The sequence below is a fragment of the Bombus impatiens genome, unplaced genomic scaffold (assembly GCF_000188095.3).
Source record: "Bombus impatiens unplaced genomic scaffold, BIMP_2.2 scf_0318, whole genome shotgun sequence".
NCBI lineage: Eukaryota > Metazoa > Arthropoda > Insecta > Hymenoptera > Apidae > Bombus > Bombus impatiens.
In genome coordinates this window covers 1906048-1929721 of record NT_176737.1, presented here as the reverse complement: position 1 = coordinate 1929721, position 23674 = coordinate 1906048, and the positions used below count along the sequence as shown (strand labels likewise).

At 43.2% G+C, this 23674-nt stretch overlaps 1 protein-coding gene and 1 long non-coding RNA gene across 14 annotated transcripts in view; one reads left to right on the top strand and one right to left on the bottom strand.

Annotated features, from left to right (window-relative positions):
• The window catches only part of LOC100741742 (septin-7), a 47159-nt gene that overhangs the window by 12377 nt on the left and 11108 nt on the right, over positions 1 to 23674 (bottom strand). For 3 of the 13 annotated variants that reach the window (XM_033320494.1, XM_024367350.2, XM_024367349.2), the window contains one exon: positions 8 to 143. In XM_033320494.1, the coding sequence (XP_033176385.1) occupies positions 8 to 32 (25 nt within the window). In that variant the 5' untranslated portion in view covers positions 33 to 143. Of the gene's footprint in view, positions 1 to 7; positions 144 to 2889; positions 2913 to 18586; positions 18981 to 19780; positions 20384 to 22143; positions 22832 to 23343; positions 23554 to 23674 lie in introns of those variants that run through there. The other 10 variants (XM_024367342.2, XM_012385119.2, XM_024367343.2 and 7 more) reach the window with 9 other exon arrangements.
• LOC112212793 lies at positions 4069 to 16567 on the top strand. The gene is made up of 3 exons (XR_002946592.2): positions 4069 to 4242; positions 15789 to 15795; positions 16557 to 16567. It is a non-coding gene; the product is annotated as an uncharacterized LOC112212793 (long non-coding RNA).

Sequence of the window (23674 nt, the reverse complement as noted above, 5' to 3'; positions counted from 1 at the left end):
GTCGACGACGTACTCGTCGACGACGTGCTCATCGACGACGGGGCCTGCGACGGAGGTTGCGGAGGCGGCACCGATGGCACGGATGGCGACGATATTATTCCGGCGTTGTCGCCTTTGAAAAATAGCTCGCGCTTCGCCTGTATCTGCAAACGAAGAATATTTATTTACGCTTTTTGTACGATTACATCGACCGCGATAAGCGATCGAGTATTTGAAGAAACACAGCTTTTAACGCTTCGAGGACCGTACGTATGCGTTCTATAGTTCTCGCGTATTTTTCGAGCGATTGAAAAGGTTGAAAAGGTCGCTCGGAAAGTTCGACATACGTTTATCGAATTATGTAGGTGGCATTTTGTTCCACAACCTTTCTCCATCTTTCACGCTACTCGAATATTCCATCCTTCCAGAACCTCTCAGGTTCTTCGGCGAAAAATTTGTCGATATCGTCTTTCACGTCGACCAAAGAGTTAAAAATCCGAACGAACTTTCCCACCAGCATCCAACGAGCGTGATATCTTGTTAAAAATCAACGAACGTTCGTTGCTTTCTTTACCGTCTTATTCGGCGATAGAAGTAACGTTTTTATTCGCGTGAAGTAAGATGCGAATTCGCGTCTCCGAACCTCAAAGCGTTAGTACGAAGGACTGTTTAGTACGTGAAAAATAAGGACGTAGTATGTATTCATTTTTAGCTTCTCCGAAATCATCGCGATACAGTACGCGTACCGTCGATAACTTGCAACGTCTTTCGATTCTAGGATCTCTGTAAACATTGTTGCCGTTCCTTCTTCTATTACGTTGGTCAGAGGTCACTGAGAAATACCTATTCACGCCAATAACCATCATCGACGAGCAAAAAATAACAACACGTACCTACCAACGGTCGATATGTCTGCAATCTGCCCCAAATACATAAACGCCAGCAGCATTTACGTATTCCTTCCAGTTTTTTCCCTACTCTCGCTGCTATTAGCTATCCTTTAAATCGTACGATGACACGCGTATGCACGCACTCCGATCCAGTTTCAACCTCTGTTCCGTTTTGTTTGAAACCGTACGTATATTACACGCTATACGAGGACATGTACCAATTGTTTCTACACCGCTATAGCTTCGTTATTCGAGGCATCGTTAGCAGCAGTCGGATCATTGATCCGACCGCGCGAATTACAGCCAGTCTATCCTCTTTCCTCGCTTCTGTCCATCTTGTACTTCTATAATAAACGCGGCTACTCTCATCTAGTTCTAAGTTCGCCGATCTCCATTTTCCTCTTCCGTCTCTCTGCATCTTTTTCTTCGTTCGCGTGCCAGGAAGTTTGAATCGATCGAAAGGATCAACAAACAGGCGTAAAAACGCAAACAGGCCAAATAATAACGCCGCGTCGTAAAGGAGAGACGGTTTGTTTGTTCGCGATCGATACACGCTTTACGTACGTACGACGCTTGCGACGAGCTATGGTCAACTTGGAGTGGCGGTGTGTCTTACGAACTTCCGGCCGGAAGTGGCCACTGTGTTCGCCGTACTAAACAGAGACCGCAGACTACCGTTGACGATTTAGGCTACGTAAATCTCGGGCAAAATATATAGGTCGAGTAACTTTTTCCCATAGTCGGAATTATACGAGCGCGTACACGCTTCCCAGAAAATCTAATTACCGCGCGTAACCAAGTTTTATTTTCTTTTTTTTTTTGCTTTCGATTTTTTCCCCATCTTCGGTACAGTCAACGTAATTACGACAGCCAACGTTCGTGCGAATGTTAGAAACGTAAATACCTTCGTGGTAGAAAGGATACGCTACTACGTATGGCGTGTTTCGAAGACAGGCGCGTTTAAGAAAAAATTTGTATTCGTTTTTTATCTGGTTTCGCGAGGCAAACCGAAAAGAGCGTCAGAGTTTGCGTTTGAAGCGCGAAACCTTTTGCGATGCCCGTTGCATTCCGCGACGTCAAAGACAGCCACGTTCTCCCACCGCTAGACGCGACTCGCGAATAAAAAGGAAAAGAAAAATCGTGTGCGCCGCCATGCTTTAATACCGGAGCGTAGAAACGAAGCGGCGTACAGTGAATCATAATGCGCTACGTGTTCCGTTACGATTCGATCCTATCGGGCAGCGCGCGTACGATATAAATTAAATAGCTGGCTCGTGCTCGTTAAGGAGCGGCGAGAAACGTGCGTAAGGTCAAGGCGGAAACGACCGTCGCTTACGCGCGCGTCCAATTTTCGACATCGAGTTTCGCCTTTCCCGATATCCAGCTGGTCGATAATGCGACGCGCGTTCGCGTGCGTTCGTTTGCACGCGTCACGTAATAACGTGGGGATCTCGAAGGAGACTAGCTGCGGCTAGTTAGTTCTTCCATTTGCCGAGTCGTAAATTCCCCGAGAGAGGCTTCCTCGCGCCACGGAACCGACGTTGCTGACCGACTCGCGGAAATGGATCGTGTTCGGTCGAAACCTTTGTGTGTTCGCGTATGTGTGCGCGCGCTTACAGAAGCAGCACCCAGAGTCAACGTACGAACGATTGCACTTTCAGGGTGTTTTACACGTAGGCGACTTGGTCGACATAGACTAAACTGTATCGTTATGCGCGTGTGTATGTACGTGCGGCGCGATGGTAAACTCGCTTCGTCCAAAATCGATCCGAAACGTGGATGACGGAGCGTTGGAAGGTACCTGCTTTCCATTCTTCTCTTCTTTTTTTTTTTTTTTTAACACGGTTACAGGCTAACGGCGAGCGAACTTTAAACGGTAAGTGGAGTAAGCGAAAACGCTTTAAGCAAGACGCTGGCGTCTGTTAGCGCGCGTAGAGAAGAAAAAGGGCGTGCGTCGAAGGGAAGCTAAAAAGTATCAGAGACGCTCTTACGTTTCCGTGGAAGCTAAATATATACGTACATATAAGCCGTGGTGAAACTAGTTTGACTAAAAGGTCGAGTCGAAGGTGGCGCGTGGACTCTGGGTGGCCTCGACCGTATCATTTCTAGGAAAAATCCACAGCCACGTTGATTACGGAGACGCCCTTTATTTACGGCACGATGTAACACGGAGTTGCACGCGTCGCATCCAACGAGGCTGGGCATCCGCCGAGAAAGAGAGGCTCTCTCTCGGTCGAACCGAGTGCAGCATCGTGGAACAGAAACCGGTCCGGTGCTCTGTGTAAGACTGTACGCGATAGCCAGGCAGCCTCGTTCCAAAGTCCCTTCGGAGAGATCCAAAGGAGGTGGTGGACCGTAGTGGACGCACCGTGACAATTTAGCCGTGCGACTCGCTTCCTCTCTAAAACCTTGAGGCTCGTCGGCTAGAAACACGGAACAATGGAGAATCGAAGAAGCTCCTCGAAACGTAAGATCATTCCACAACCGAGAACTCGGTCTCGAGGTCTGCCTGCCGTCATCGAGAACGACGAGCCTCTCGCAACGACGATACGCGATTTTACGCAATACGGTCGCTACGATTACAATTAAACAACAACAATTAAACAGCAAACATATTTTTAGTTTCACGGAGGTAAACTGTTCTCGCCTTCCATCCAATATTCGGATTATTCGTGTAAATCGGCATACGCGACGTGTTTCCCAAACGACGAACCTTTGGAGGAATCGTTACAAATTCTAAACGAAGAAAATTCGGTAATCGGTCAGCCCTGGAACAGGAACGAGGTGGCTGGCTGCTGCGACAGAGGCAGCTCGACTTTTCGCTGATTGCCGAGTAGATCGATCGAGATCTATGTTCGTAGGCTGACGGTTTCAGCGACGAACTTGCACGCTTTTTAGACCGTAAACCGTAGAACGAAATTCCGTCTGGAAGATATTAGGAAGGAAAACGCGAGTGAGCGCGGACAGCGTGAGATCGGTCGATCGTTTTAGCGAGATCGAACAACGACGACGGCTTTGGAACGACGACAACGGTTGAGAAACCTGTACAAGCTTGTCGTTAATTAAGGGCTTGCCAGTAGCGGTCTATCATCGGAGGAATCTAAACCCCACGTAGAACGAAAGCAGCCACTTGTATCGTATTAAAGCGGCGAGGAACAAAAGGACTTCAAAGGAGAGACGAAACGATGTCGAGGAATCTTACTTTCCACGGAGCGATCGATTTATAATCGACCGTTCCACGATGGTGAGTCTTTCTGGCGTGGCCGATACTTCACATCCGACTAATCGACCTACGCTTTGCTTTTTTCCTTTCTGTCGCCAATCTCGAGAGCGCCGTATCGCGTAGAAAATTTAACTTGAAATTCAAACTTGCGTTTTACGGGATTCGCGCGACTGTCCACGAGCGCGCCATAGAAAACCATCGCGCGATGACACGCGTACGATCGCTTAATACGATTCTGCAGTTCGACGCAGCATCGTGTATCGAGTATAAATTTCCCATTCGCGCTTCCAACATTCGTAATTGGTTTTCTGCCACCGCGCTGCTACGTCCATTCGCGAACGAACAACGAACGAACGATGGTATCGGTAAGATAGAATCTTCTTTCGACGAATGCGGTCTTTGAGCGAAAAACAACAGCGATCGTATGAAAAATATATTTTGAATTGGCAACGCGAAAGAAGGAAGAAAATAGGAAGAAAGAGAGGGAGATAAAGGGAAAAAGAAAAGTATTAATTTATTACGAGCGAAGAGAATATCGCTGCGATCGGGGATCATCTCGGGAAACTTGTCTTTCGCGCTGAAATTTCTAACTCGTGCACCGTCAGCTAAAAGCAGTTTTTGCCTCGAGGGAAATCGCATTTTATCAGATTTTCTCTTCTTTTCGCGAGCAAGCTTCGGACTTAGCCCTGGCGAAATACATCGAAACGACGCAACGTCATCTCCACCGTCTTTCGCGCAACTTTTAAATACTCTTCTTCGCTTGTTCCTTTCCCAGCTATCTTTTACCTCGCCCGCTTTCACGACCGTACAAAATGGAATTATTTCGCCGCTCGTTGATGGAACCCGCAGCCTGTCCGAAAACGCTTTTTCTAGTCGTCGTGATTCGATCGTTGCGGATCAACGTTTCCTTTTCTCGTTCCGTATTATCCATCGTACGGATTCTGTTCGCGTGTACGTCGAACGCGTTGCCGCTAGACCGAAGAAAATTACCGAGTAACACGGAGGAAATACGATAAACGGAAACTCGCGACAGTCGGCGTTCGAATATTTGTAGAGACTTTTCACGTACGCGTTGTGCGCGAGATCTGTGTCTTATTACAGTGCTTGCGTTTCAAAATACAGGGTGGTTGGTAACTGGTGATACAAGCTGAAAGGGGGTGATTCTACGCGAAAAAGGAATTTTTTTTTTTAATTTTTCCATCGAGACAACGATCTACAGTGAGATCCGAAAATTCAAAGTCGACTTTCTCGCAAACAAAGCTTGGAACGAAAAATTGTTATTCTATATTTCCGACTTATTTTTTCGCGTAGAACCACCCCTTTTCCGCTTGTACCGCCAGTTACCAACCACCCTGTATAAAAAGCCTGACATTTACGATATACAATGTGCGTACAGAAAAGCGTACCTAAAAGCTTCCCGCGGTAAGTGTTCGAATACTTTGGTCAGCCACCGTGTAGAGGTAAAGAGGAAGCGGAAAGTGCAGAAACGAAACGCGTCGAACAGAATCGTTCGGTCTTTTGGTTGGGGACGAGGCTTGGCGAAAAACCTCGGACCATCGGTGAAAGCTACGATATTTCCATTTCACCGAGGGAAACTCCTTCCGGTGGATTTAATTCCAGTGGAAGGACAAATAATCCTTTCTCCATTCCTCGAGATAAGAAACGTAGCGAATCAGTGATCGACGTCGAACTTGTAAATAGCGAACCAACCACTTGCAAATCGTTCCATGCGAATGCGATGTCGGATTACGTATCGATGATTGTTTTGAAATTTTTCACGCTCGATTGAATTATGAACTCGCGTTATGTTTACTAAATTTAGTTTTCTGATTTATCGTTTTCTAGTTTGTTACCCAAATTCTAGTTTATCGCAAATTTCAATGTTTGTAGTAACTAATTAATACTAAAAAATAACGCGCTTGAATCGTTTAATCTCGCGCAGAGGAATTACTATAACTTATTACCATTTGCGCTTCGAATAGTCAATCGACAGAGTCCGGTCTAGCGAAAAGTCTGGAGTATTCAGCACTCTAAGGATTAATATCAAAGATTAAAAAGCGGATGTTCAAATGAAAGACGATAAACCGCAACTTCGAAAGCGGCTAGATACATCGCAAAGTCTCGCTAAATACGTGTAAATTTGTACCTGACAATCGTCGCTTTACGCGACGTCGGTGGATCGCGTAGAAAGCGCAACGAAGAAGCACGAATGTGGCATAATCGATAAACCGAATTAACAATTAACGTTAACGGCGAGATTGTTGGAACGAGTCGCGTCACTGGCGTCTGGTTTCGTGGCCGTTTCTTCCAGTTGCTCTCTCGAGATTCCATTGAGAACACGGTGAACCGATATCGCCAACACAATGGAGCCTTAAAGACCGTTTGAATGGAGCGCAGATGGCTTTCGCGATCGCGCAACACCTGTCGCGTTTGTTTACATCGTTGTAGATCTGCACGGGCCGCGTAGATCCGTCAGATTTTCCGTTAACTATCTTCCTCGTTGGCAGATGTTAACCGCGTTCGGACAGGTGCTCGCTACGCTGCCGTCGTATTCAATTTGGCAAACGTGGTATCGCGCCAGCGAGGAAGAATTTTGGCCAAACCGAGGGCGCATCATAAATTATCGTAAAAAGAAAAAATAGAAATTAATATTACGAAATCGTACTTTTAAAGACGTGAATTATTAAAATACGTTTCTGTAAGTTAACTTGCGCATAACATCGTTTAACGTTACTCGCGAGACACTCGTCAGAAACGCGCAAAATCATCTCGAGTTGCTACTTGGTCCGACCGAAAAAGTCGGTTTCTCGCTAATTCCGAATAGTCGTTGATCGTGATCGTCGTCCAGCAGCTAAGGATACGCTAAGAACAAACGGTAACTGCATTTCCTAACTAGTAGCTATCGCAGGTAGAAGTTGTACCGTCTTGGAACTGTTGGGAATTTGCATCGATGATAGTTGGATGATGTAAAAATAGCAGAGAGAAAGGAAGCGGATACACAAATATGGATATGCAACTTGTTTGGTCCTCTTTTCTTATCGTGTAAATAGTCACCTATAGTCGGTTGTCAGAATATGCAGTTAGCGTACGTAAGAGTATGTACGAGTCCCAGAAGTATTCCTAATCTTCTCTCCGATCGTCGACTTTGAACGACTACTTACTAACGGTATTTTTATAATACAAATTCGACATAATAATAATAATAATAATAATAATAATAATAATAATAATAATAATAATAATATCATCAAAGGAATATGAGCGATAAAAATTGTTCTTCGAATTTCAAATAGTAGCGTTTCGCGTGCTACGGTGAGTCCTACTTTGAACGATCGACATCTTTTAAAATACAAATTCAATATCGTCGATAAGAGTTACTTTGACAGGTTTCGAGATTCCTATCGATGATATGAAATTTGCGCTTTAGAAGATATCGGTGGTTCCAAGTTGGCAATTCGATAACTACGAATATCTACTTGCGTGACTCACTGTCATGCACACGTACGCAACGATACGACACGATGATGTACTCGTTGCTTGCATTTATCCTCGAGTTCTTATTAATTGTATTAATAACGGTTCGTACGTCGGAAACGAATACGAAAAGAAGAGAACGACGACGGCCACAAAGTGGTATCGGGTCTGCGCACAAAGCTACTCGAGATATGTACATATTTCGTTGATTTCCCAGAGGAGCATCCGGTGCGTCGCTTTTTTCCGCCGGAAGTGGAGGAGAAATTTTACGGTGGAGAAGCTCGCGATTCTAACATATATATATATATATATATAAATATAAAATAGCAGGTTGCTTTAAGTTGCCTGTTCGGAGAAGGGGAGAGCTGATCGAGAAACAACAAGGTCACGATCTATCGGAAACGTCGCCGCGCTGGTCTATCCGTTCGATAAGATTCGTGGAGAAGAACCGTTTCCTGCGTAAGGCCTACATGGCTGGCAAAGCGAAGGCGTGGAAAGGCGTTTAAAACAAACAGAAACCTCTGATAACGGATTGAAGAAAGTCTGGTAATTCTATAGACGTCTGGCGAGCAACGAGACAAACGCGTTAAAAGCCGCGTATACCGCAGTGTCTGAAACTTTCAGATTATTACTTTATCTCGTGTCTTACTGCGAAGAAAATATTTGTAGAATCTTCTTTACGAGTATATGGTACGTATACGCGAAACTGCCTTTAATAATAACGCCATATCACGAATTGCTAATGACTTTGAAGTTTACAAACACTATACATATGTATACATAAGTAGAGCGAAGCGTAGGATAAGGTAATGTAGTGTAAGGTAATGTAAGGTAAGGTAAGGTAAGGTAAGGTAAGGTAACATAAGATAAGGTAAGGTAAGGTAAGGTAAGGTAAGGTAAGGTAAGGTGAGGTGAGGTTAGGTAAGGTAAGGTAATGTAATGTAATGTAATGTAAGGTAAAGTAAGGTAAGGTAAGGTAAGGTAAGGTAAGGTAAGATAAGGTAAGATAGGGTAGGGTAGGGTAGGGTAGGGTAGGGTAGGGTAGGGTAGGGTAGGGTAGGGTAGGGTAAGGTAGATCGTATTAAATTCACTTTGATAGATTCGACGCGTAAGGTAATGCTATCGACGCGATGTTCGACAAACAAACACGCTTTAAATCAAGCGATAGAATCGTTACACAGGTACACCGCTCGATAGGCCAGAGAACTTGGCTGCTTCGTAAGACGTTGAACGCTGCCAAAGTTTCGCTGGCATTCCGTGCGATATAGTCGCAGTGACAAGCGATCGCTTTCTACTTGAACCTTAACCATATGTGCTCCTCGTATACGTATAACGCTTTAATCAAAAACTTCGATAAAATAGAAACCGTCGCGCTAAATCGGATACGCGGCTCTTCGTCCTTCTTCGTGCAGTTTTATAACAAATTGAATTTATCGAATCGATCCGATCGCACCGCGGACGTTCATGAAAATTTGTTCGTCTTTTAAATATCGCAATACCTGTCTGCCGTTTTCTGCGTTCTACGTTTTCGTGTTTACCAATTTTTGCATTGTAGGTCTAGCAACAGACCCAGTCCAGAAGTAACGCCACGAGGCGTTAATAATAAGAACAACCCTTAATTACCACGGATTACCGCGCTCAACGAACGGCTAATTAGCCAAGGATTTACGAAATATCATTCCGCGACGTGGTGATTATTCGCTCGGAATGCAAGTGCGGAGCGTCGACGATTCGCGTGATGCGCCGATAGCGTCGGAAAATTTGCCCCGCTCGTTTAACCCGTTTGCTCCGTCGCAAATTGTACGCTGTACATTGTACATTGAACACGCAGCGGACTCGGAAATAACTGTTTTCATCGACGAGGCGCGGCTCCTCGAAGTTCTTCAAAGTCGAAACTCGTAAATCGCGGTACCGCGTGTATCGTGCGATAATTTTATTATCGTCGTGGCCGTTCGGTCTCGCGTGGCCCAGATTTCTACCGTCTAATGGACCGCTCTATATCGTTATAGCAATTCCGTCCAACGACGCGTCTCTGTTGTATTTAATTCGCCTGGAATCCTTCGTGGAACAACGAATTCCAAGCTCGTAGACTCGCGCTGCCGTGTCGTCCGTCCCATTGAACGTTCTCGCGCGAAACCAGTTGCGATATGGAACAGCTGGAAATTCGGTCAGCTTTCCCTCTTAAATTTCCTACTCGGATCGACCCGCAGATTGTTCGCAACTGCCGATACGCGTTTATCGCGTAAATTTCGAACGTTTCAACGTGAAACGACAAGTTTCTTCTTTGCCGTTTTCTCTCGCGATTCTTTAACACGTATCTGGACGAGTTAATTGTCGAATATAAAGAACAACCTGGCTAGGTGTATCGAAACTGGCAGGCACTTGAAACGCAGCAAGCAAGCAACGGTCTGGTCTGCTTTTATTCGACGAAGAAAGCGTTTTCTTGCGACTTGTTCTTTCGACTTTTGTTCTTCGTGAAACGCGTTGCCACTGCTTCGTAAAACGCAACCTAACCGTCAACGTTGCTCCGCGTTTCAAGCACTCGCATCGTATATTCGCCTAACCAGGCGCAGTCAGTAACCGAACGACCGATCTTCCCTCGCGATTTATAAAATCGTGGAAAAGTCTCAGGCCACTTACGATAACGATTTCGTTATCGCAAAGAGTCGCGATGTACGTTTAACTCTGCTGCGTCGTTCAGCTCGTTCTCCGTTCGAAATATTTCTTATATCCGAGGAGAACGCGTCCTAATACGCGCCAGCCCTTGATCGAAATTAACGGCGACGCGCCTTCCTTGAAAACGTAATTACACAATGTCGAATATAATTGTTCGAATACTCTCGTTCGTTGCTGCATTTCCTTCGCGTAACGTTCGCATTTTCGTCCGTAGTAGCACGCTCTCGATGCACGTTGCGTTTTACAACGATCCGTTTCGTGTTTTTCAGTGCCACGGGGAGATACTATTTTATAAATAGATATGAATTAATCGAAAGCACAGACACGGAAGGGGCGATGATAAATACACGCTCCAGTATCTAATCGGTCTTCTACGTAATTTGCGTTACGGCATTCGCTTTTGCATACCGATGATCGCACTGGAATCGCACCAGTGATTACGGGGCCTGGATTTTTTCCGCACCGACGCGACGCCGCGACGCTTCCACTCGCGAATGCAACGCGGCGTGCCACGTAGTTTTTAGAATACAATGCCGTCACGAATATAATAGAAACATTCTTCTCCCCTTGAGTCAACAACGATGCTGTCTCGTTCTCCGCGCAATCTCGCCAATCCGCAAAGAGAACGAACAACGCGATTTTCAATTTTCATTCGCTTTCTATTTGCTTTACGTATTACGAAGTCGGCTGCGACTGAAGACTCGGCCTTCGTCGCGGTTTCCTCAAACGGTAGATTATTATATACTATTATCAGCGTATAATTCCTTCCACGGATGATGGGAACGTCGCAAATTTAGCGGACGAACGTGGTCCGGTATAAAGCGAAGAAGAGTAACGCGTGTAATTAACAGTTGCAAATAGAGCCGTTTCGGATGGTACGGCGGGTGAATCGAAACGGTTGAACGTAAGGGGGGAGTCGTGGAAGGTCGAGGGGGATTGTTAGAAAAATCGATAGCTGCTAACGCCGCGGTCATTTTCAGCTCAACCCCCTTTTTTCCATTTTCTCGGTGTAAAACATTTGCATTTTTTTGCTCGCGTGACTACGTGTTCGGATGGGCCCGAGGAAAGACGACTCGTCAACCAGCTTCCGCCGTTGCAATCACACGACCGTTCCATTCACGCGTCTGCTCCACTTTCGAGTTACGGTTAATCAAAGAAAGATGTAGAAATCGAAGGGCACCGAAAACCTTCGATAACGAAATTATTAGGTTACAGGCACGAGCTTCTCGAGCGTGGACATAATTGCTCGTATGGAAACTAGCGCAAACGAGATTCCGAATTTGCTTTTTCCACCCAAGCGTATCGATCTGCTAGCTATGCGAATTCTTAGGTGGCGATTTTAACGTGTAAAGAGCGATCGATTGAAACGAGAAACGAAGCTACACGATCGGAGAAGAGCCGGAGCTTCTTTTCGAAATTTCTTTTAGCTTCGTAACTACAGCGTCGCGGTTTTCCCTTGATATTCTTCTAAACAACGAAATAATAACTTACACGCTCTTATCGAGGGTCACGCGGTGGGATGACCAATAACGTAACGGTTGTACAAACATCGCGTCATTAGAGATTAGAAATTGCATCTTCTTTTCTTGTCTTCCCGCAGCTTCTTTCCCTATGGACAGTAAATTACGAGAAGCATCGTCTTGTTTATCCGCTTTTTCGAAAAAGAGACGCGTATTTGAACGGCTTCTCCAGCCAATCGTCGAACCGAGTCTCGTTAATCCTACGAGGAATTGACAAAAATGGCAACTTGTGTCTTAATTCGGACAGCGAGGCTGCGCGTAACCCAGTTCTCTGCTTAAGCGAAATTCTCCTGGTAAACTGGATCTTTCGAGACACGGTGGTATTCGCGTGTCCTCGACCCGTACGAATTTCCTTAATTAACGTTCTTTTAAGAGTGCAGCATGGTGAAATTGTAGCAGCAAGATGCTGCGTCTCGCACGTGCCAGCACAACGTCTCGGCTAATTTCGTTCAATTAACGTTCGTGCAAGCCCGGGAGAGACCGCCGCGCAATGCCACGTTCTAAACGAGCCACGGGGAGAGATTAGACGTCGGGCCTCTTTCCTATCAACCCGTTAATCCGTTTTATAGTTTCCAACGTTCGAGCAAACAGCCAGCTACTCTATTTTACTAGCGGCTTTTATACTAACCGGCAAAATATACGTCCCGAGTTCCCGTTCAACCGTACAACAACGTGTACTGGTTGGCGTTTCCGATGATCGAGCACGGAGGAAAATCGTTTTGAAACGATAACGTTCGATCGCCTAACCGGCTGTTAGCGCCGATCGTTTGAGAGGAATGCGCTGGATAACTTTCTCGTTATTCGATTATACGCTACCAATAAGTTTACACGGAGGGTAAGGTTTCTTGGAACGCGGTAAACCAGGAAACGTTCGATCGCACGTGGCCCTGTTCTCGCCGATGATAGTTCTTCCACGAAGAGGAGTCAGGGAAAATAGAAAATAGATGATAGTACATTTGTAAACCTGGTAGGATTTCTGGCGGAGGAGGTCGGTAATATTTGAAGATACCAGATTCTTTGAAAATGGACAAACAGAAAACAGAGTAACCCGGAGTAACGGACGACGAATAGGCTGCTTTTATATTCCACGACGATTTATATCAACCCCGCTAATACGTGTATTTCGTCTTTGAAGTTTTACGCATATACAGGCTGGTTGGTAACTGGTGGTAGAAACGGAAAGGGGGTGATTCTAGGCGAAAAAAGAAGTCGAAAATATAGAATAACAATTTTTCGTTCGAGGCTTTGTTTTCGAGAAAATCGACTTTGAATCTTCGTTCGGTACGCGTGCGGTGCGTTATACCGAATCTCACTGTAGATCGTTGTCTCGATGGAAAAATTAAAGAGGGGGTGATTCTAAGCGAAAAAAGGAGTCGAAAATATAGAATAACAATTTTTCGTTCGAGGCTTTGTTTTCGAGAAAATCGACTTTGAATCTTCGTTCGGTACGCGTGCGGTGCGTTATACCGAATCTCACTGTAGATCGTCGTCTCGATGGAAAAAATAAAAAAAAAGAAAATTTTTTATTCTACATTTTCGACTTCTTTTTTCGCGTAGAATCACCCCCTTTTCGCTTGTACCACCATTTACCAACCACCCTGTATATCTTTGCATTTCGTATGCATTCTGTATACTTGTTACGCACCCAAATTTCGTACAAACGCATAAACATCCGCAGTCTGCAGTCTATAGAGATGAACTTATAAAGCTTTTTAATCGGTTAAAAGTTACAACCAAGCAGCCGTTAATCGATCTCCAAACAGAAAATATACCAACCGACTACTATAGTCTAGGCAGAGCCTGGAAAAACGAGACCGAAGAGACGAAACGTTCGGCGAAGCTCTCGCTGTGAATGCGCAAGTTCGTTCAGAGAAAAAGACAGCTAGAGTTTGCCACGGATCTCCTTTCTCTCTCGACCATTCTCCTCTTATTTATTTTTTCTTTTTTTCTTTTATTTTTCCCTACGTTCGCGTTTCGTTTCATCGAAAAGTCTATCGCGCTATTTGCGTAAAACCGTATATAAGCATGCGGTGAACACGCCATAAAACAGTTAGGTGCACACGTATCTCCGCCGAGGGTTGGAAATGGAAATACCATAGAGAACGAGGAACATGAACGTTGTTTGAAGCGAAAAAAACAGGGAGAAAAAGTGGGACGCGGCCTGCTTTCCTGAAAGGGTGCTCTGTGTGTCGGGTGGGCGGGTTTCCCCTTCGTGTTCCAACGGAATCAAACCGGGCTCGTCCCAGCTATGAATTTACATCGAGTACACGCTAGCCGAGTCTTCTCTAAACGTTCCCTTCTCTAAACCGCGTTCTTCCGAAACTGGTTTCTCGACGATCCTCGACGAACAGACGTACGACTAAGGACCTCTGGCGCGATCTGGCCAGTATCATTGGTCGAGTTTCACGAGTCACGATTTACCGATTTACCGGTCTTGATAAATTCTGTCGCGTAGCGGCAACGAGTAACGAGTTTACCAATGAGATAGATCGAGTCTTTCGAGTGAATTTTACGAACTACGAGTGCGGATGATTTTCCAGTGAAATCTGTTTGCGCGAAAGAAACTTTCGTACGGCTAAGAAGAACGCGTCGAACGTCAAATTTATCTGTTCTCCAGTTCTGACCAATTTTTTAACAAATATTCCTTACTGTGCGATGTGAAAGAAAACTTCTTGTATCTTTCGAGTCAGTCGGCGACGATCACATCGGCCACCGTGTCATCTACGTACGTAGAAGAAAGAAGGGACTTGAAAATTCTTTCGACCAGCTGCATTTATCCGAGACGGAACAATGATCTCATTTAAGGTCGACCACGATCACGGAAGTCATAAATTTCCATTTTATCGAACACGACCAGGCTTCTCCGTCCTTCTTGGAAGCTTCCATCGCTCGTTTCATCACCGGTTCCGTATCGGTAAAGACTCGTAAGAGACGATGATCGCCGACGTCGATAATTTCTTAGTCACTTTCAACGAGAATTTCACGCGTATACAGGGTGGTTGGTAACTGACGGTACAAGCGGAAAGGGGGTGATTCTAGGCGAAAAAAGAAGTCGAAAATATAGAATAGAAATTTTTCGTTCGAGGCTCTGTTTTCGAGAAAATCGACTTTGAATTCTCGCTCGGTACGCGTGCACTTTATCGCGTCTCGTTGTAACGGATCTCACTGTAGATCGTTGTCTCGATGGAAAAATTAAAAAGAAATTTTTTTTTAATTTTTATTCTACATTTTCGACTTCTTTTTTCGTTTAGAACGAAAAATAATTAACGGTGAGGAAAACCCATCGACTTTCGTTCTAGCGACACCGCTTTTATCATCGTCCCGATTAACAATTTTGGACAAACGCACTTCCACGATCATTTTCCTCGCATGTTTGTGCATTTTTGTACATTTCGATAATACATATACGACGCCTTCGATTTAAAAAGCACTTTCAAGTGTATCTGTTCGCCGTTTCGTGAGTCACGAATTACAGTGTATTTTTTATTGTCTATGACGCACCATCGGGGGTTGAACCCTCGGTTAAAATCGCCCTGTAACACGGACAGGACCCCTTCCTCCGAATATAAGTACGAAGGGTAGCCATGTGCGTGATCTCAGTGACTCTCAAATCTTTACGACCACGTGTCCGCCCCTAATATTGCTTCCAACTTCGTTACAACTAAAATGCAATTAATTTCGAAACTTTATCGAAATTACCTGCTACGTGTATTACGATTTATAAAAATTGAAGAACTTTGACGAAGAACTTGGTTCTCGTCAGCAGCCCTTCATTTACTTTTCGTCTATCGAGATCAACGAACAATCCTGATCAATTAACGATATTTAACTTCTACTATGGAATTTTGATATGTATATACAGGCTGGTTGGTAATATGGTACAAACGGAAAGGGGGTGGTTCTACGGGAAAAAAGAAGTCGAAAATATAGAATAAAATTTTTTTTCTTTTTTTTTTTAATTTTTCCATCGAGACAACGATCTACAGTGAGATTCGGTATAACGCACCGCACGCGTACCGAACGAAGATTCAAAGTCGATTTTCTCGAAAACAAATCCTCCAACGAAAAATTTGTATTCTATACTTTCGATTTCTTTTTTCGCCTAGAATCACCCCCTTTCCGCTTGTGCCACCAGTTACCAACCACCCTGTACATAAAACAATAGGTAAAACACTTAGCGAGACAACGGAGTATCGAAGAGTTAGATACGACTACTCGAGTTTCCAAGGCCAAAGTATTCTGGTCTTGCTACTTAAATTACATACAACACTCCTGCGCTGCTTATTTATTCGACGGAACGTGTTTCGTCCGTTCGAGTTTCCGACAAGTTGCACGAAATTTAGTCTAATTAAAAAAAAGAATGATATAAAAATAAACGCGGACGATGGGTGGTGTGGTTCGAGGTTGAGAAATCGGAGGCACGTACTTGACGCGAGGGAATTAAAATACAAGTCTGCCGCGAGCGCAAAAGCCCATGAAAGTGGACGTAAGAACGATGCCCCATATCCCCATATGTTCCTCCCTCGACCGCCTTTCTTCCCATCGCTCTTGCCATACATCCCACTAGACTAGCAAATTCTCTCCCTCTCTCCCTCTCTCTCTTTCTCCCTACCCCCTCGCGCATGCAACCATAATAAGGGAGGGCACACAGGGCAAACTTGCCACGTGTTCGATTCGAACGGATATTCTCATCGATCTTTAGTTTATTCGGAGATGCAATTACTTCGCCTATATAACGATAGGCATTTCTAAAGAAAATGGGGAAATTCCACGAACCACGATCGTCGTATATAGTGTTACGTATCGTACACACGTGGGTAGTATACCGAATTGATAAAATCCGAATTTTGAAATTCTGAAAATTCCAATTACCCTTCTACGCGTGTAGCGATTACGCGCGAGTCTAATTTTTGATTTCTCCAGGCTCTCGAAACAGCCGAAAAGCGCGACGAAACGACGAGAACGCGTCTATCACGTTGTACGATATAATCTTTCGCGAAGCTTACGAATCTTTGGAATAAACGTAATTCGTTTGGAAGAATGAACACCGAGGCTAAAATTTCACTTGTTTGCCCGAAGCCGATTAAAATCAACGATCAATTTATTTAACATGGAAATTATCAAAGTAAAGTAAGTATAAATAATCGCGTGATATCATGAAATTTCGAAAATTATGCACAATTTTCAAGTACCTACCTATGAATTAGCGCTCTCAGTTCTTTAATAGCGATAAATCTCGATCGTAAATCATTAGCGTGATTGCATGTTGCAATCGTAATTAATCATTTGTGTCCGATCGAAATGATAGCGATTTTTTTATACAACATTAACAAGCGTCGACTGGAACTGGTTAAGCCGAACCTAGTCAGATTCTGTGAGTCATAGGCAGCTTTCTCACGGAGTCACAAGAACGGAATAAACGGAACGATCACGTGGTTCTTTATGCGGGGTCCTCGAATGTCGAAACGACTGACGAGCGACCTCCAGCGTGTCAGGGATATAAAATTTGATTCTTCGAGAGGCGAGATTGAGTTACGGATTACGGAGTCACGAACAACCTGACGGAACCTCTCATCTACCTATCGAAATCTTCGATGACTTTCACAAAGTTCACTTACATATTACGTTAGAAAAATGTCCTACTAAATGGTATAATAATAATTTTATTCGAATCTGTAACGCTGCAACTACTACGAAAATTGGATAAATAAATAATGATTATAGGGGACAAATATGACAAGTACAAACTTGTTAATTTCCTCGTTTTCGCGTTACTTAGCGATCAAAAGAATGCACTTTCTTGCATGCTATGTTATAACGTATATAATTGCAAGCTACGATATCAAATAACAATATTAATAATAATAACGAATAAATTAATAAACATAATAAATAGATAAATAATTAAATAAGAATATTTTAAAATATTTTCAGTGTAAATACTTTCCAAGAGAATTCCAAATTTAAAGAGAAACCGAAAGTTAATAAAAAATTTCGTATCAGCCATATTGGCCGTGGTTGGTAACGTTAGCGTTAAAAGAATGTTAAAGATCTACAACTTTGATATAAGACCCCTGTGTATAGCAAGGGTTAACATTCCACGCAGTTTCCGTGGTTGATTAATCTTTTTGTAATTAAAGCGTGTTCGTCCGTTACCTTTATAGACTTATCGATTTTAGATTTACGATGAAGCTCCTCAAAGACAACTAAGGTTACAAGTTCTATGACCCGGCCCGTTAAACGCGAGTCAGGTTAAGTTAATCGATATGAAATCTACCTTAACGACTAATCGTCGCAATCTCGACTGCGAACTCGCTATTTGTGCCAATTGAATTTCCTATCCCATCTATATCGTCGATATTCGATGCTACTTCATTTTATATAGTTAATGTATGTATCGATTCGTTTACACGCGAATAAATCATAGTCTCGACGATTTTACCATAAACTGAAACATTCGATCTACTACACAAGAAAAGAAAAGACATTATTTCATTATTGCAGAAATATATATCGTATTCATTTTTTACTAAATGAATTTCTGCAGTAAGTATATACCTTCTGAAATACATTTCAAATTTTACCAACACTATCACGATACGCCTCGTCTCGTTACAGTGCTAATTAAACTCCAAAATATTTCATATAAATACATAAGTGTTCTGTGATAATGTAGTATATATACATAAATATATATATATATATACACATGTAGCATATATAGCCTCGACCATAGAACAAAAATATCGAAACTATCGAGAGTGACTTACGGATAATAATCGATACGTGATCGATATTTCTCCGTGTCTAATATTTAGGCTTACCGACGTGGTGTCGCCGTTTGATTTCTCCCCATCAAGTATCCTCTGCCTAAGGGCAAGCCTGTCGAGGCTCGCCAGTCTGTAACTACCTCCAACTTCGCGATCTCGGCTCAACCGTTCGGTCGTGCCGCTTCCATTCCAACCGGCGTTAAAGCTCGACGTGTATTTTGGCAAAGTTGGCGGTGGCACTTGACGCGGCTTATCACGATTCAACATCGAATTACTAGTGTGCAAAAACGACGAATTGTTCGAGACAGTCCTCGTCGTCGACGACCAACCGATCGTCGTTTTTATCCCGTTGCTTTGTGTACCGGCGGAGCCGTTTTGATTTTCGGTCGACATTTCTTCACGATTTCACGTGATTTCTATTCCACACGATTCTTTCTCTCCTTCTCCCCTATATCGAAACACAGCTTGCTATATTTCTAATTTCCTTATTTCTCTTACTAAGAAAATCATAATAGAGAGTTGTGTCGCGCTTCCTTTCTTTTTCTTTCTGTCTAAGGATCGAAGGAAGTATAATTCGTATGTATCTAGTAGCGTTGCAGTAGGAAAAGCACTTTTAATTAAAAAGCAAAGAATGTACTGTGAACTGCTTAGAGTTAGCAATGAATTTTATCACATACGAGCACGCGCGCGCGCGCGTATTCTCTCTTAGATCGCCATTTATCCTGATTTCCCACAAACGTTAAATTCAAGAAATTACAACGATTACTTCATCAAAGATAGTGATATTACAAAGAACTTTGTATAAGGCATTAAACTCTCATTCAACTCCAATTGTAGAAGGAAAGTGAGAGAGAGAAGGTAGGGAGAGAGAAAGAGAGAGAGAGAGAGAGACAGAGACAGAGACAGACAGAGGGTGGGAGGGAAAGAGTTGCAAAAAAAGATTCCTTTGAGCGAATCTTTGGTCACACGGGCGGAACAAGAGATACAAAAAAAAAACAATGGATTTCGAGTGTGTACTAGGATCCCTTGAATGGCGATATGTTGGCCCGCTATGAAAATCACAACGTGCCCTTGGAAACGCCTTTGTTACACAGGATCAACAGAAACTATATCACGGTCATAGGCTTTGCTGATAATGTTACAAACGAATGCACAATTCGAGCACACCACGCACGTATACATATATGTGTCCATTGTGAAATGATCAATCATCTCTTTGCTCGGAAGGAAACCAACGAAAATACTCACTATATTATGACTTTGTGTATATTGTATCTGTCACACTGGAACGGGAAAATTTGCGTACGCAAATATGAAACGGCACTGGAGTGCCACAATGTAGTACGGTATTAGTGTAGCACAGTGTAGTACTAGGAGTAAAGAGCGAGAGAGGGTAGTAAGAAAAAGAGTGAAAGAGGGAGGAGAAAGAGAGAAATCTCGTGCATCGGTTAGAATTGCGTGGGCTCATGAACGCCGGTGTTGCTGCTGGTGATTCACGCTGTCGGCAAACCGGCCGAACGTGGCCACGTTCACTCTCACTTTTCTATGCATTGTTTCATTATCGATTATAGTTTCTCCGTATTTTTTCTTGTTTTATGAGAAAAGAGAAGATTCGAACAACGTTATTCTTCGTTCCACCGGATTGGCAAGTAAAAGAAAAACAACGATGGGGAAGAAAAAGTTAAACGACCTCTCTCTGCCAAGCACGGACACTAACACACGCGCGCGGGCGCGCATATATGCACACAGTCTTGCCAACAAAGGTTGACGAAGCGACAACACGAAGACCGACTCATACGACTCGCCAGACTCGGATGTACTGCGATCCCTAACGCTAACGAACGACCACGCCTGACGCAGCGACCACCAAAAGTGGGGGTAAGTTCGCTACATCGCCGCTTGTGCTCGTCGGATAACCAACGAAGCTCTGGCTGCCTCTCTTCACTGCGCATGTGTTCCATGAAATAACGACGACCAATAGGAACACGCTATACGAGCAGCCTGGCGGATCAGCGAACATATTGTTCTCACCGTGTATATAGTTCGGTCAGTGTTCCAAGCCGACGAATCATCTCGTTCAAAACCATTTTTCCTAGATTACAAACGAAGATATACCGCAGTCACTGTCCTACGAATCCAAGTGTTTCCACTTAATTTCGGTTTCTGTTTGGGATTACGTAGTTGCTAAGCTTTCTTTCGGTATAATCCGATTTTTGTATTTCAAACTGTATCGTAAAAAATTGAAATTATTGCGAATCTACGTACATTGCGTATCCTATGAATGGTATTATAGATTATAGATTACAGGTGAATGTATCGTACGTTAATGTCAATAAGAAGGATGAAGAGAAATTTCTAATGTGAAAAAGTTGTACGTTTCCACGTTACGACAATAATTAATGTTACGGTGAAGCTCGTTATGAGCTACAGTCCAGTTTGTTAATTAAAATGAACGAGGAACAGCATTGCTCTTATTTACCGGCTGTTTTCATGGATGTAAAATGTAACTACATACTAGACTACTCGGGTATGGTGGCGCTAGGTGTCTGGTGAACTTTTTCTTCGTTTGTTCGTTAATTCGAAAATTCCACATAACTGCACCTTATATATACATAAACCTTTTTAACGAATTCATAACGAATTGATATCTAATACGTCTTTTACAAATTTTAATACCAAACATAGGATTAAAAGCAATAATATTCCATCCGTTGTAGTATCATTTGTTAAAGAATAATCATTTCAGATTGTAAATGATAGAGACCACAAACAATGTATTTGCGAATGCATGTGGCATTCGGAAATACAACGATACACATAGCTTAATAGTTCGATGTTCTTATTAGCTCAGGTTCAATTAAGGCCACGATGCTTCAAGTATTCTCTGCTACGTACATATATGTATACATACTTGCTAGTGTCGCGTTAGAATACCAAGCATGACATAGCTACTCGGCAAGTCAATCGGCGATCATCGACACCGTAAAGAACTCAAGTTACACAATATTATTCAGATCATTGCCATTATTCCTGAACGCTTAAAAAAACTTTTGCGATTCTCGTTCTTTCGGTACTTGACGATTTTTAATAATTTCATACCGCTTTACCTAAATGTACCACAGTTTCATATCTAACCTACTTTCAACGTTCATCCTTCGACCCAATATTCGAATAGTATTATAACCTAAACTAAAAAATAAAATAATTTAGAGAATTTGCATGTAGATAAGGATGCTGATAGTGCTTAACCTTGATTGTACATGTGTATATATGTATATAGCGAAGAAACGAAATCGTTTACGAACAATACGAAACATTTTGAAATGTCCAGTTTAGTATTGCAATGAGAAACATCTATCACGATTGTAGTGGCAAAATTTGAAACAAATCTGCCTAGCTGGATATCTTTTACCATCGATCGCTACTTCTTTCGTAAATCTTTCGGTTTTTTTTAAACTACGTATCAGCCTGCAACAATTCGATCTTGTTATTTTCGTTCTCTTCTTTCCCACTTATCTGCACCGCTTGTTATTTCTCGTTTATCAGAAATGTATTATCGAACGAATAAATAAATAAACGTTAGAAAAAAAAAATAAAACGAAAGTAACTACCTGTTGAGACGGCTTGGTTAGTTGGCCATTGTATCTGGCAAGGATCGCCGGGTTTAGACGACGTCTCGATGCTGCGGATGCTGACATTTTAACGAATCTATCGTCACAACGATCGTCCTCGTTTTCTTTATTAATCGCGCTCCACTCGTTAGAATTCAATCGATCATCGCCGTTCGTCAGACTTTACATACCCTCTGACGTCCGTAACATTTTCGGCACTCGAGCACGTAATTGATTATACGAATCGATAAGGAACAACTTTAAATACACGAATAAACGACTAGCAGCTCGCAATAGCGAAGCCTGCACCCTCGTAACAACGAATTCAACTACTTAAGGAACGAATTTCCCCTGTCTATATGACAAAGGCAATTAAACACCGAAAACAGGATTAATTGGACACGCTCACGCGAAAACTTCCAACGAGCCTGATTATCAGTGGTTATCGCAATTCCATGATAGGCCGCGCCGTGAGTATCGCACATCGATTGTCCCTTCGTTTCGGTGCAAAACTTGCACCTTGCGTTCCAAGCACCTTACTCACTCTGATGATTTTGATTGTTCGCGTGAATCGTATCACTGTATCGTCGAACACTGATATCTCGAACGTTTTCCTCGAACGTTACACCGCATGTGTCAGAAAGATCACAGAAAACAACTGTCGCTTAACACGTTCAATCCGACACGATTCATCGATGGTTTCGTTTCGTCGTCATTTAAATATTGCAACAGCTACGAACCGGACGTTAATGTCTAAAATATACACACACACACATATATATTATTTTACAAAAAAAAAAAAAAAAATAGTTAAATAACGATAACGAGGAGAATAACGAAAATTGAGAGAATTACGTAAGTTACGAAAAGATTCCAGGTAACACGCTAGATACAAATACAGTAGATCGAACGTGTGAAGATTTGAAGGAATAAGAATGCGATATCGGCGTGGAAAATATTCCCACTGAAAGGATCGAAGCAGGGATCGATCGGTCGTATTTCGTCAAGGAATTACGAATGGAAGAAAATGCGAGGACAAGAGGCAATGGTAAACGAAACAGTCTGCTTGGTAGGTGAACCAAATCGTACGGATTGCCAGTACGGAAAGCACGTCCGTGATTTTAGTATTGCGAACACGGGACGCGCTTGCACGCGTGTCGGCCGACAATTGGAATGTGACTAGCCTTATCAGAAACTTACCGCTGCCGTGGTGTCCGAAGTAGCCGTGGCGATTGTGACGTTGTCGTGGTTATAGCGATCATCGTCATCGTGTCGGCGTTTATCGCGTAGCGTGCGGTCATCCAACATCCGCGTGAAACCGGAAACAGAAAAACGGAGAGAGAGAGAGAGAGAGAGCGAGGAAGGAAGGAGGAATGCGATAAAAGGATGTCGGGGATAAGGACGAGGTCCGGCGATGTTGAAGGAAAATAACGTTCGTGTTAGTACATTGCAGACAAAATATCGTCGGGTTTGCTAGATGAAGCGTACGACTAAAAAGACGGATCTCTTAAAAATGTTCGTCTTGATAATG